This window comes from Podarcis pityusensis, assembly GCF_964106645.2.
Source record: "Podarcis pityusensis genome assembly, chromosome: 9".
Taxonomy (NCBI): Eukaryota; Metazoa; Chordata; class Lepidosauria; order Squamata; family Lacertidae; genus Podarcis; species Podarcis pityusensis.
In genome coordinates this window covers 70,415,208-70,428,376 of record NC_138034.1, presented here as the reverse complement: position 1 = coordinate 70,428,376, position 13,169 = coordinate 70,415,208, and the positions used below count along the sequence as shown (strand labels likewise).

Here is a 13,169-nt window from a genome sequence, read left to right as displayed (position 1 = left end):
ATGAGTCTTCTCTGCACTTAGTTGGCTACAACCCCATATCTTTTATGGTCACTTTTAATTTGTGGTGTAAAAAGGTCCAAATTATGTATATTGTCTGTTTTATACATTGTGTGCTTAAATGTCAGTTAGATCAATTTATGCATATATATATATATATAGAGAGAGAGAGAGAGAGAGAGAGAGAGAGAGGGGTGCCAAACAGAATAAATTGGCCACATCACTGTGATCACCTGTGAGCTCCCGTTGTTCGGTCCCAGCTCCTGCCCACCTAGCTGTTCAAAAGCAAATCAAGTGCAAGTAGATAAATAGGTACCGCTCTGGTGGGAAGGTAAACGGCATTTCCGTGCACTGCTCTGGTTCGCCAGAAGAGGCTTAGTCATGCTGGCCACATGACCCGGAAGTGTCTGCGGACAGACGCCGGCTCCCTCGGCCTATAGAGTGAGATGAGCGCGCCAGAGTCGTCCATGACTGGACCTAATGGTCAGGGGTACCTTTACCTTTTAAGGCTTGTAGGGTAGTGGCACCAGTGACTCAAGTCTCGGTCATTTTCCTATTTGTTTATTTTTCTTTAAATGAATTGGTAGAACACTCAGTCGCAAAGTACCCTTCTATATTATCATAAAATCAAATATACAATTTGTTCTGTGTTTTATGGCTTTAATGATTTCATTGTACACGGCCGTTGCATGTTGATGAAACTGCCATTTGTAAATACTCAAATAAAGAAATGAAGGAGGGGAATATATTCAGATTAAACCCTTTTTGGAGGGGGCGGGCGGGTGTTTCAAATGCTGGTTTTCATGCCCTGCATTGTTTCAAGTTGTTGCACTGCATAGAACGTAGAAGCATTTAAAGTGCACATTTTCCCATGCATATTTCCAGGGTGCCAGCAGAGCTCTCACGCTGCATCAAGTAAATAATCCCTTTAAAATATTCAGTGCTTTAGTCTCTTATTGCTGTGCCTTGGGCTGCAATTTCCCTGGTCTTCTGCATATGGCCGAGCTAGAAGGCCATAAAGCACATGGGGCCATAAAACATGTGGAACTTGCCCCTCCCCAACCAGTTTCTGCTCTGCTCTTTGATTTCCGTGAATCTTCAGTGCTTGGATCAAAGCTGATGTTAGACCAAAAGTGCCTGTTGTGGCTGGTTGCTGTGTCTGGAGAACAGAACGTTAATGGGGCCATGAGGGAAGAGAAATGATACGTGGTCCACAGTTACTATACATCTTAAAATAAAACAAAAATGGAAGGGGTATTACCCAGAATGTGAATTTGCGAGATAGTTAGTTGCCCTGCTGTTTGGTGGTTGCGCACCAGTCTGATGCATGCATTGAAAAACAAAGTAGGGTAAGCCTAGAATGGCCCCTCCCCATGCTGAGAAGGGCAGTACCCCACTTTTGGCGGTGTAAAAAATGTGGGTGGGGGAGTTTAGGACAATAAGGTTGAAAACAGCACAACTCTCGCATTAACCTGGAACTCTGGTTTCATGTATTCCTTGATGTGCTTTCTGAAAATCTCTTGCCAAAGTTTTGTGCCAGTGTGAAGTGAATTGGATGACGTTGGGTGTTGGGGTGACCCTGTGATCCCTGGTTTTGAGGGTGTATTGCCCAGTTTGTGGAGTGCTACAAAATGTGGGGTTTTGCTACAAAACGGTTGCAAAACTTTGGCACTAGTTTCAAGGAGATCAGACAACGTTGGGTGTTAACTACGAACCCCGGTTTGAATGTTCAATTCCTCTGTTTGTGGGGTGCTACAAAATGCAGGGGTTTTGCTACAAAATGATTACAAAACTTTGGCACCAGTTTCAAGGGGATTCCAGATACTGTATTGGGGTTTGTAGTTAATAAAGCTTATAGGCCCTATGGATTTAGGCAGTCGAGCAAAAGCATGCCATTTAAACTAGGCAGCTACTATCCACCCCTTCTGCCCCATTAGCCAGTTTGGCCCCATCTCTCATCCCTCCATCTCTGTGTCACAGCACAGGCCCCGTTCCCTGATGCTGCACTCAGCAAGCATTCCCCATTCTTCCTCCACCACTTTAGTGCAGCAATTTTAAACCAACAAGAAAGAAAATTGGGAGGCATCTAAGGAAACAGGTGTGGGTGCATAAGGATTTTACAGATGAGCTGAGATTTAAGAAGGCCGTGTATAAGAGATGGAAGAAAGGGGAAATCACAAAGGGGGAGTAGACACAAGCAGTCAACATTTTAGGGGGTTGGACTATATCAACATGGTCTGTGCGTGTGGTTTGGGAGCTGCACGGTCAAGAGAAAAACAATGCTCTCCAAGGTTGTAAAGACTGTGGAGAGAGTAATTGGGTGCACTCTTCCCACCTTGGATCAAATCTATTCTTCCAGGTGCCATAAGAAAGCTGCCGAGATAGTGCAGGATAGTACGCACCCCGGAAATGATCTCTTTCCGCTTCTGCCTTCTGGAAGAAGGTACAGGGTTATAAAGACTAGGATTAGCTGCCTAAGAAACAGTTTCTATCCAAATGCGATTTTGGTTTTAAACGCAGTGTAAGGAGTCTCTATGGGAGTATATTGTATTTTAAAAATGGGGTATCAGAGTTTTTAGAGGGCTAACCAGGCTGGGATAGCAGGCTTGTTGGTTTTGAATGTCTTATGTAGATTCCCCCCCCCCCCCAATTTCGTTGTTCTGTATGGGACATTAACAATAAAGATTATCGTATCATATCGTATCGTATCGTAGATGACCCTTGGGGTTTCTTCCACCTCTACATTTCCTTGATTCTGTTAAAACTGTGCCAGCTGCAGGTAAGTATAGGAATTTGTAAAAGTGTGCCAGCCTCTCCCCGCCTCTCTTTTAGGTAGCCCCTTTCCAAAATGGCAGGTGTCGACACGCTGAGCACACAGACTAAGAAGGCAGCGCTGGGAAAGATGTGCCCACTGAGGCATTATAAAGTATGTCAGCAGAGAGAGGAAGGCTGGCAAAATTAATTTCATTTTAGATAGATTAAGTCCTGTAGCAGGCTTTACTCCAGTGAGTCATGTTCGGAGCATAACATTTAATGTAAGAGCTGCTCCTGCCAAACTGTGCACAAAGCAAGTGTCTCGAATCATGCAAAGAGCTCAGTAATGTGAAAGGAGGGGGTGCAAAGTTGCTGCCACTTTGTTCTTCCAAACATAAAGGAACAGCACCCTGCCCCCAAACAACCGTATTGTCTTTTAAAGAATGCAAAGTGTGCTTTGGGGGTATTTTTTCACTCCAAAAAACAATAACTGAATGCACATTATCGTCACTTCTAAATATGTTAGCACCATAACCTGATCATTAAGATAATGCGACTTTTGAAAAGCATTTATTAAAGAGCATATCAAGGGAGGTGGAAGAGGTTCATTATGTAGGCCTCTCAGCTGCCAGCTTGGCCTGTAAAGTCTTTATACCAGCATCATTCTCATCACGGTTTTCGGGAATTTTAAAATCCCCTTTTATTGCATCCTGCACAACTTAAGTTTCCGGGGGGAAGTGGAAGTGGGCAAAAGAAGTTGGACAAATTAAGAAATGGGAGAATGTAGAGGGAACCTGGGTGCATCTCAGAAAAAGAAGGGCCGTGGTTCAGTGGTAGAGCATCTGTTTTGCATGCAGAAAGATTCAGGTTCAATCCCCAATGGATTCAGATTCAGGTTCAATCCCCAGTGGGAGAGGACCTGCCTGGAGCCCCAGAGAGTCTCTGCGCAGTCAGTGTAGACAACACTGGCCTGCAATGTTTCCCCCACACAGAGTATACTAATGCTGGACATTAGCCCTGTGTGCAAACAAGTTCCTGTCCTTACGATCCCCATTTTCACAGGATAGTTCATTGCTATTAGCATTTCTGTGCAAGTCAGCAGAGAAGTCTTCTAAGATTTGTGTGTGTGTGTTTTCCAGCTATGAAAAAGCCAGAGCAAGGGTATATATTGCTGAAATAAATATTGAATGTGACCATTATGCATATATTCATAAACTATGTATGCACGCCCCAACCATTAATATTGGGAACTGCTCATGGATAACCATTAGCATCTTTCATGCTCTACACACTGCTGGAAATAAGAAACTGGTGGGTCTTCCGTGTACTTCTCGTGCATCAGGGTTCATCGTTGTAAGGAACAACCGTCGTCCTTGTTCATGGCGAGCTACGCTGTGGTTTGTTAGTTAAAATGACAGTGGGCAGAAGGTTTCTTGGCTCATTTTTTCACAAATTAAGACTTCTGTGTTCTGTAAGTTCAAATTGTCATTTTACAGACATGATATGGAGTAGCCAAGATGACTATTGTTCAGTTCAATAAAAACAGCCTCTGGCCTGCCTACCTGCAGTTTTCGCTTGGCATGGTTTGTGACGGTGTACAGTAAATTGCTTTTCTTTTTTTACATGGCATGGACGTTGACAAACAGAAAACTAGCAGAGGTAGCAATATTACTATTACTATTATCCACCACCACATTATGTACATTTTAATTCAACTTATTTAATTTTAGATAATAAAATTATGAACTACTGGCTGTACTGATCCAATCTAAACTAAAACAGCCATCCCCACAACAGCCCCGTGAGGTAGTTTAGGCTGAGAGGCAGTAACTGACCCAAGGTCACCCAGGGAACTTCAGGACCGAGTGGAGATTTGAACCTTGGCCTGCCAGGTCCTAGTCTGACACTCTAACCACTACACTTCACTGTCTCCCTGAGTCAAGCCCTTCTACTTACTTGGCATGTCTATGTCATTTTAAGGTTCTCAAAACACTTTGCATACATTATGTCAACACCCGTGACAATACTCTTGACAGGGATATCGGGATTAGCACCCCCATATTACAGATTGGAGTAGTGAGGCTGAGAGAACAGTCTCACTTGACATAGGAGTTGTAGCTGTTTGGGACCAATTTTTTTTTCCTGACTTGAAGCCACGCCATCATAAGTTTGCAAGTTCTTTGTCACGTAGACTCTGTGTTGATAGAACAAGAGGTTGTTTCATTCCCCTCAGAGAACCACACACCTCTCCCCTGTTGGTGTGAAACTCTTCGGCAAAGTTCCCTGTTTCCTGATTTCTGCGGCAGCCGCTAATTCCGGGCCTGCTGGAAAGTATTGAAGCCCAAGGGCAAGGAAGGGAGGGAGTGCGGAATACATGAAAGGCAGCCTGTGTTCTCACAGCTTTTCTTTTGGTTTAATCTAGTTATGCCACGTTTTGCCGAACAAGTTGAAGTCGCCATTGAAGCCCTGAGTGCGAACGTCCCACAGCCGTTTGAAGAGAACGAGTTCATAGACGCCTCCCGCTTGGTTTATGATGGAGTTCGCGACATAAGGAAAGCTGTTCTGATGATAAGGGTACGTAAAGCGCTGGGGGAAATGAAGTGGCTTGGACCTAGAGGGGACATATCATGGCAGGCGGAAGGGATATGAGAACAATTTGGCATTCGAATGGTGCTGCCATCCGCGAGGTTCGTTGGGCGCCAGAATAAACGTGGAGCAGAGACGGCAGATTAAGTTTGTGTGTGAAATCTCTCTCACTAAAGAAAGAAAGAAAAAGGTTTAATTCGTTTGATTCTTGCATTTGTGTTTCTTCTTCCATCACAGCTGTGTTTTGTTTTACAACAACCCTGTGAGGAAGATTGAGATGAGAGGGAATATCTTAAACCAGGAGCCTCATGATGAGATGCTCTCTTTTGTGGACTATTTGGCTCATCCAGACTTCCTTTTGCACTGTGCTTTCCAGACCTAGGTCTTTACTTTAAAGCTCCATGTCCAAGCATTGGGGTATTTTTTTGTCCCAGAGCTTTCCCTGGGAAAGCCCGTGTTTTATCACTGAATCGGAGCAAACAGTAATCCATGGTAAACCTAATTGCCATTTGCTCTGATTCAACGGTGAATGGCAGGTTTTCCCGGGGAAAATGACAGGACAAAAACAATAAGGCTTAGACATACAGCTTTAAAGTCCAGGCCTGTGCTGAGTTATGGGAGCTGGCAATGCAAGATTCTTCCTGGGTGAATGTAGCTGTAGTTGACAGCTTTCTGGGTTCTTTCTAACCATATTGTCTTACAAATGATACGGCCATGCAATTGTATTTTACCAGATTTGCTCAAACACATCAGGCCCATTCTAAATGTTGGTCGTGATTGCGACCCTCTTATTTACTCGTGGACAAAATTATACCAGAAAAGTAGATAAGAGGAGAGAGATTTAAGGGAGGTCTGGAAATGGTGAATCTACAATTTAGCCATGATCAGATTTATTATTTATTTGCTTGCTTGCTTGTTCATTTATATCCTGCCTTCCCCCCTGGCTGGGACTCAAGGTGGCTTACACAAATTAAAACAACACAAATAAAATGCAAAAAGCTAAAAGCATATCATATTTTCAGAGGAGAGCCAGTCTAGTCTAAATACTGATCAGCATTTGAAAGCCAAACATGTGCAACACTCCCCCCTTTTATGCACACACCCTTCTTTGGCGTAGAAATTGCACATTTCACTATCTGGTTTTCCTATAGTTCAATTGTGTATTGAAGATTAGAACCAATTGTGTCTGTTTGATGTATGTATGCAGCTCAGGGTATGAGATAGGTGTTCTTAATATCTAAATGAATAAATAAATTAACTTGCTGCTCCACTGAACCTCCACAGGGATGGTTTTCAGCGCCTATTCAAGTAAGGAAACTGTCATTTCAACGTTGACTAACCAGTTGATTTGATTTTATCAGGCATTCCTTTCCCCTCTCCTTAATAAACGATAAACAGCGTAATAAGTGAGGGAAGGGTTTTGCATGTGGCTTTCTAATGTTGGCCTTACCAGCTTGATAAAAATCCTGAATGCTCCTTCAAAGCCAAAGCAAGTTGTGTCATCTTAGAGCAGTAGTGGGGAACTGGGCCCAGTGGGTGGGATCCTTATCCCTGCAGGTCACATTTGAAGGTGGGTAGGGTTGCTGTCAATCCCCTGGTGTCACAATGTCAGGAGCCCCATTTTCACCCTTCCGGTGCTTTGAGACCCCGACTATGAGCTCAGAGCAGGGGGAGACAACCTGCTGCTCTCCAGACGTTGTCAGACTTAACAACTCCCATCATTCCTGACCACTGGCCAGGCTGCCTGGGCTTATGGGACTTACAGTCCAACAACCTCTGGATGGCCCCATGTTGACTATCCCTCACAGGTAATATGGTTGTGTGTGCCTCTTATACTTCTAAATCCCATGGTCCAATGTTTCAGAGAATGGGGCATACACAATTTGAAGTCACTAAACTGACGCTCTGATCTAATATGAAGATATAGAGACATAAAGGTAAAGGGACCCCTGACCATTGGGTCCAGTCGTGGCCGACTGGGGTTGCAGCACTCATCTCACTTTATTGGCCGAGGGAGCTGGTCCAGGTCATGTGACCAGCATGACTAGGCCGCTTCTGGCGAACCAGAGCAGTGCACGGAAACGCTGTTTACCTTCCCGCCAGAGTGGTACCTATTTATCTACTTGCACTTTGACGTGCTTTCGAACTGCTAGGTTGGCAGGAGCTGGGACCGAGCAATGGGAGCTCACCCCATTGCAGGGATTTGAACTGCTGACCTTCAGATCGGCAAGTCGTAGGCTCTGTGGTTTAACCCACAGCGCCGCCCGCATCCCTTATATAGAGACATAGATATGGATAAAGACACATGACACTTCCTCTCATGAGGAAGATGAGGTGACCGCTTCGGGCAGCAGGCTCCACAAGGGCAGCAGATGAATGAATCGCATTGCCCACTACTGCTGCAGCAGCACCAACAGCGGTGGCTCACTCTTTGTGGCTCACCTCCTTGGCAACTCCTGGCCGCATGCTACTGGTACAGTGGCCTCTTGGCTAATAGTGGCACTGCTGGTATTCTCCCACCCTTGTTTCCAATGTAGATCTTTATTCCCCCTTTGTTCCTGATGAAGATCTTCACTTGCCCCTTCTTCCCAGGTGGGGAGAGCACCATTTTGCGATTCACCTAAGGTGCCAAAATGTCTTGGGCAGCTCTTTACATACATATAGATACTTAAATAGACACAAATTCTTAGATAGGAACATAGATATATTCTGAGCTATTCATTCAGGCACTGTAAGTCTCATGTTTCCCTCTCGTTGTGCCTCTTTAGACTTTTTCTGAAAACCTGCACATTGAAATGATTTGTAATCTCATCAGGCTGTCTGTCAGAGGCATTCATTGTCCCACAGTAATTGTTCAGGGTACACATCACGGAACAAAGAAAATTATCTGAGATCTTTGTCTCATGGCACGTAGGAAATAAAGCCTCTTTTTAAAAAACTAGATGAAGGGTTCTCCCTCCCCACAACTTTAATAAATGGTGTGGAGGGGGGGAACCTTGCCTCTATTTTGCTACATTTCAGTGATCTGTGGAAGTGAATCGGAAGAGTAAAGAAATAATAATATTCTCTTATGGGGCTTGGGAATCCATTCCCTACTGAACATTGCAGGGTGGAATACTTCCAATGTCATACATTTAGTTGGTAGATTTCAGCTGTTGAATTTGAAATGGAAAGTAATAGGCTAACTGCAAGGCTTCTTCCATCACTCCATAGGCATCCTGGTACATATTCTTTTGTCACACTAACTCGTGGTGTTTCCCCTGGATGTTGTTATAATGAAACCCGCTGGAAAAAAGCTCAAGACTACACACACGCACAGAGAGAGAGAGAGAGAGAATTTTCTCCACTCCTTTGTCTCATTTTTCAATTGTCCGAAAGTCAAGCGATTGTGCTGGATGACTCTCCTGCTGTCCTCTGGCAATGCTTTTCTGTTTCTTAGATTTGATCACTGAAACTCAGGGAGCACAATCCATTTGAACAGTGACATGGACTCCGAACGATGTGTGTGTGTTTTAGCACACCCTTCATCATGCTTCCTTTCTTGAGCAGAATCCTGCAGTTTTTTTATAGCATGCAGTCCAGATGGCTGGAGACTTTTCACCTTAGTCCACTGGAGCAGGCTGCTTTCTACTGAATCTGATCTCTGCTCCTTCCAGCTCAGTATTCTATGCACAGATTGTCAGTGGCTCTCTGGGGTTCCAGGCAGGGGTATCTCACAGCCCTACCTGAAGATGCTGGAGGTTGAACTTGAGAGCTTCTGCATGGAAGGCAGAGGCACTACTACTGAGCTATGGCCCTTCTCTACTGCTTCCCACTCCACTCCAGTAAAGCCAGAATGGACGGAGAACCAAGAACATGCAGAAAGAGCTACTCTAGCATCAGCCTCACGTCGCTTTTTCGATGCTCGTCACATGATGCTGCTCATGTAAATTGGTCTCTCCTAAATGCTTCCTTCATTCCTAATGAGACTGCAACTGGTTCACTTATAGGTCCACTGGAGCACCATCAAAGAACACATTGTAGCTTCAGATGCTGCAGCCCAAGGCTGCAGATGGGATGCTGGCAGTAGTGCGAGTGACAACATGCCCACTTGATCCCTGCCCATCCCAGCTGACAAAATCTGTTAGGAGATGACTGACTTGGTGGGTCCAGGAGGTGGTTAATGCCCCAATAGGGGATGGAGTTATGCTCACCACCATGTAAGAGGCGATGGTGTGGCTCCTCTTGAAGAAGCCCTCCCTGGATCCAGAGGTTTTAGAAAACTCTTGTCCAGTCTCTCATATTCCATTCCAAGGTGATTAAGAGAATGGAGCAAGCGAGCTGCAGGTAAGCTTGGAGGAAGCAGACTATCTAAATCCATTCTAGTCTAGTTACAGGACTGGATTTTGCACCCAAACAGTCTTGGCTGCCTTGATGGATGTCCTTTATTGGGAGAGAGACAGCGGGAGTCCGACCCTGTTGGTTCTCCTGGACCTCTCAGTGTCTATCAACCATAGTCTCCTACTAGGAGCTACTTATTGAGATGGGAGTTGGGGGTACAGTATTACAGTGGTTCTCTTCCTGTCTGCAGGAACACTATCAGTAAGCAATGCTAGGATACAGGCGCTTGCCCCTTCATTTTTTTAGTTGTGGGGTCCCACAACTGTCCATTCTGTCTCCTAAACTATTCAACATTATATGGGACCATTGGGAGCTGTTGCTCAAGGATTTGGAGAACAGCACCATCACTATGCTAATGACAACCACTTCAGTATCTCCATTCCATCTCAATCAGGAGATGATATGCAAGTGGAAGGAATTATGGGTTGGATGTGGGTGAAAAAACTGAGCTGAATCCTGATAAGACAGAGATGCTGTGGGTGAGTTCTCTGCAGGTCTAGGAATTAGGTGTACAACCTGTTCTCAGAGGGGTTACACTTCCCCTGAAGGAACAGGTTCGTCGTCTGGGAGTGCTCCTGGCTTACAACTTGTCTCTGGAGTTGGCTTCTGCAGCCAGGAGTGATTATGGCATTCATCTCAAAGCAGCATCAGACCAGGCTTTCCCAGTCCAAATAGGCCTGAACCCAGGCAAGCAACAGCTTTGAAGAAAGCAACTCTTGTAGTAGCTTTCAGTAGGCAAATGGTGTTTTACTTATAGGCTGAACCAAGAACTTGTTGATGCCTGTGAAAAGGAAAGTAGGAAGTGCAAAAAGATCAGCCAGATGTATAAAAAGATTAAGTCCTTAATAGGCCAGGGAAAGGCCTAATCCTTACAGTAGCTTCCATGTCAGACTTGCCTCCTAATATAAATATCATTGCTAATGACCAGATGCTTAGTTGCTAGTTAACATTCTACATCTATCCATTGTGAAATGCTCACTCTGGCTCTCCATCTTAGTAAACTCTGCAGAAACGGTTGGTGCAAATTAAATACTCAAATCAACATGGTATTTCAGCGGAGGATCATTTTTTGATATTCAACCCCCCTCCCCATAAATGAGTCCACAGAATGCCAATGAAAATGTGCCATAAGCAGAACATAGGAGTCCGTTAAGGCGTACTGTTCCAGGATTGCACCAGATGACTGTAGCAAGAGAGCCTATCCATATTCACGTTGGCATTATCAGGGTGCAAAAAAGAAAGTTTATCCCCTCCTGCAAAAAAAATTACCCAATCACTCCAATATTTCTTGTTTCATTCCTGTTCGTGGTCCTTCTGAGTATCAGATTTGGCTACAAGACAAAAGGTAGCCCGATCAGAGTGAGGGCAACCCTTCCTTCCCTCGCTCTGAATGGGAGAACATTTTTGTTGAAGTCATCACTGAAACAGGGTGTGTTTTAGGCCTATCCAGCAGATTTGGCTGAACCCCAAAGTGATTCAGGCAGATCTAGGCTCTGGCTGACTTGGGTGGAGACAGCCCTGGATAACTGCAAGCCCTGGATAACTGGAGACAGCCCTGGATAACAGAGTAATCAGGGGCTGTCGGGATGGGGCAACAGGCGGGAAAAAGGAGACTTAGCTATGCACAGTTTTCCCAAGCAGAGGAACACACACGCACACAGTAAAAGTGAGCAGGATCAAACCTTCTGCTCACCAGCCGGGTGCAATCCTGTGGGTTCCGGGAGTCTGCTTCACCAGCATGTTTCTCATGCTGAACATGCTGGGGAAGCAGACTCCAGCAGGGCTGGATCCTTCTCTCACCAGCTGGTGGACAGAAAATTCAATCTTTCTGGCTGTGGGTGTCCCTTAGTCACTACACAATCTCCGCAGGCAGCTGGATCGAGGCGGGTCGGGGCTGCTGATTCTTCTAGACCTGTCAGCAGCCTTCGACATGGTCGATCACGAACACCTGGACCACCGCCTTGCCGATGTGGGGATCCAGGGCACAGTCCTTCAATGGCTGCGCTCGTTTCTCTCTGGTCAGGGACAGAGGGTGGTGCTTGGGGGGGAATTGTCATCGCACCACTCCTTGGTGTGTGGAGTACCTCAGGGTGCAATACTCTCCCCGATGCTTTTTAACATCTTTATGTGCCCCCTCGCCCAGCTTGTCCGGAGTTTTGGGCTGGGTTGCCATCAGTATGCTGATGACACCCAACTCTATCTGTTGATGGATGGCCATCCTGACTCGGCCCCAGACACACTGACCAGATGTCTGGAAGCTGTGGCTGGATGGTTACATGGGAGCCGGTTGAAGTTAAATCCTTCGAAGACAGAGGTCCTCTGGCTGGGACGGGATGATATGGGATTGAGGGGGCAACTCCCATCTCTTGCGGGGGTGCAATTAGTGCCAGCACCGTCCGTTAAGAGTTTGGGTGTAATCTTCGATACCTCCCTCTCTATGGAGGCACAGATTACAGCTATAACAAAGGCGGCATTTTTTCATCTCTGCCAAGCTAAGCAGTTGGCTTCTTATCTCTCTCGCCCTGACCTAGCCACTGTGATCCACACGACGGTCACCTCCAGACTGGATTATTGTAACTCGCTCTACGTGGGGCTGCCCTTGAGACTGACCCAGAAACTCCAGCGGGTGCAGAATGCCGCGGCGAGACTCCTTATGGGGTCTTCGCTGCGAGATCACATTCATCCGGTACTATACCAGCTGCACTGGCTCCCGGTGGAGTACAGGATCAGGTTTAAGGTGCTGGTTTTAACCTTTAAAGCCCTATATGGCCTAGGACCCTCGTACCTACGGGACCGCCTCTCCTGGTATGTCCCACAGAGGAACTTATGGTCTGCAAATAAAAACATCCTGAAGGTCCCAGGCCACAGAGAGGTTAGGCTGGCCTCAACTAGAGCCAGGGCTTTCTCGGCTGAGGATCCAATCTGGTGGAACTCTCTGTCACAAGAGACTAGGGCCCTGCGGGACCTGACATCTTTCCGCAGGGCCTGCAAGACAGAGCTGTTCCACCAGGCCTTTGGTCAGGGTGCAGCCTGACTCCCTCCTCTGGCAATCTGCACAGAATTTTGCTTAACGGTTGCCATCAATTTGATTTTAATTAATTTTTATAATGAAATGTTTTTAGAATGTTGGATTATTTGATTGTTGTTAGCTGCCCTGAGCCTGGCTTCAGCTGGGGAGGGCGGGATAAAAATAAAATTTATTATTATTATTATTACAACACAAGTTCATCCCATGAATTTCCAACAAGACAGAATCCTATGAATTTGTGACCTGGCAGAGGCCTGAGGGAGGGTCATTGTTAATTGTTGTTTGGTTGCAACAGGGGTGACAAACAGAGGCTTCTCCCCGGCTGTCCCTGTACTATAGGCAATTGATGTTGCTTGTGCCTGCAGAAGACAACCATGGAAAAGTGAGGGAGCATTGCAGCAGTGTCAGGGATTCACCATTTGTT

The 13,169-nt window shown here is 45.7% G+C and overlaps 1 protein-coding gene across 6 annotated transcripts in view; it reads left to right on the top strand.

Moving 5' to 3' along the window:
* Positions 1 to 13,169, top strand: part of CTNNA2 (catenin alpha 2) — a 528,364-nt gene that overhangs the window by 462,825 nt on the left and 52,370 nt on the right. For all 6 annotated transcript variants that reach the window (XM_081020737.1, XM_081020736.1, XM_081020739.1 and 3 more), the window contains one exon: positions 5,174 to 5,325. In XM_081020737.1, the coding sequence (XP_080876863.1) occupies positions 5,174 to 5,325 (152 nt within the window). The remainder of the gene's footprint in view (positions 1 to 5,173; positions 5,326 to 13,169) is intronic.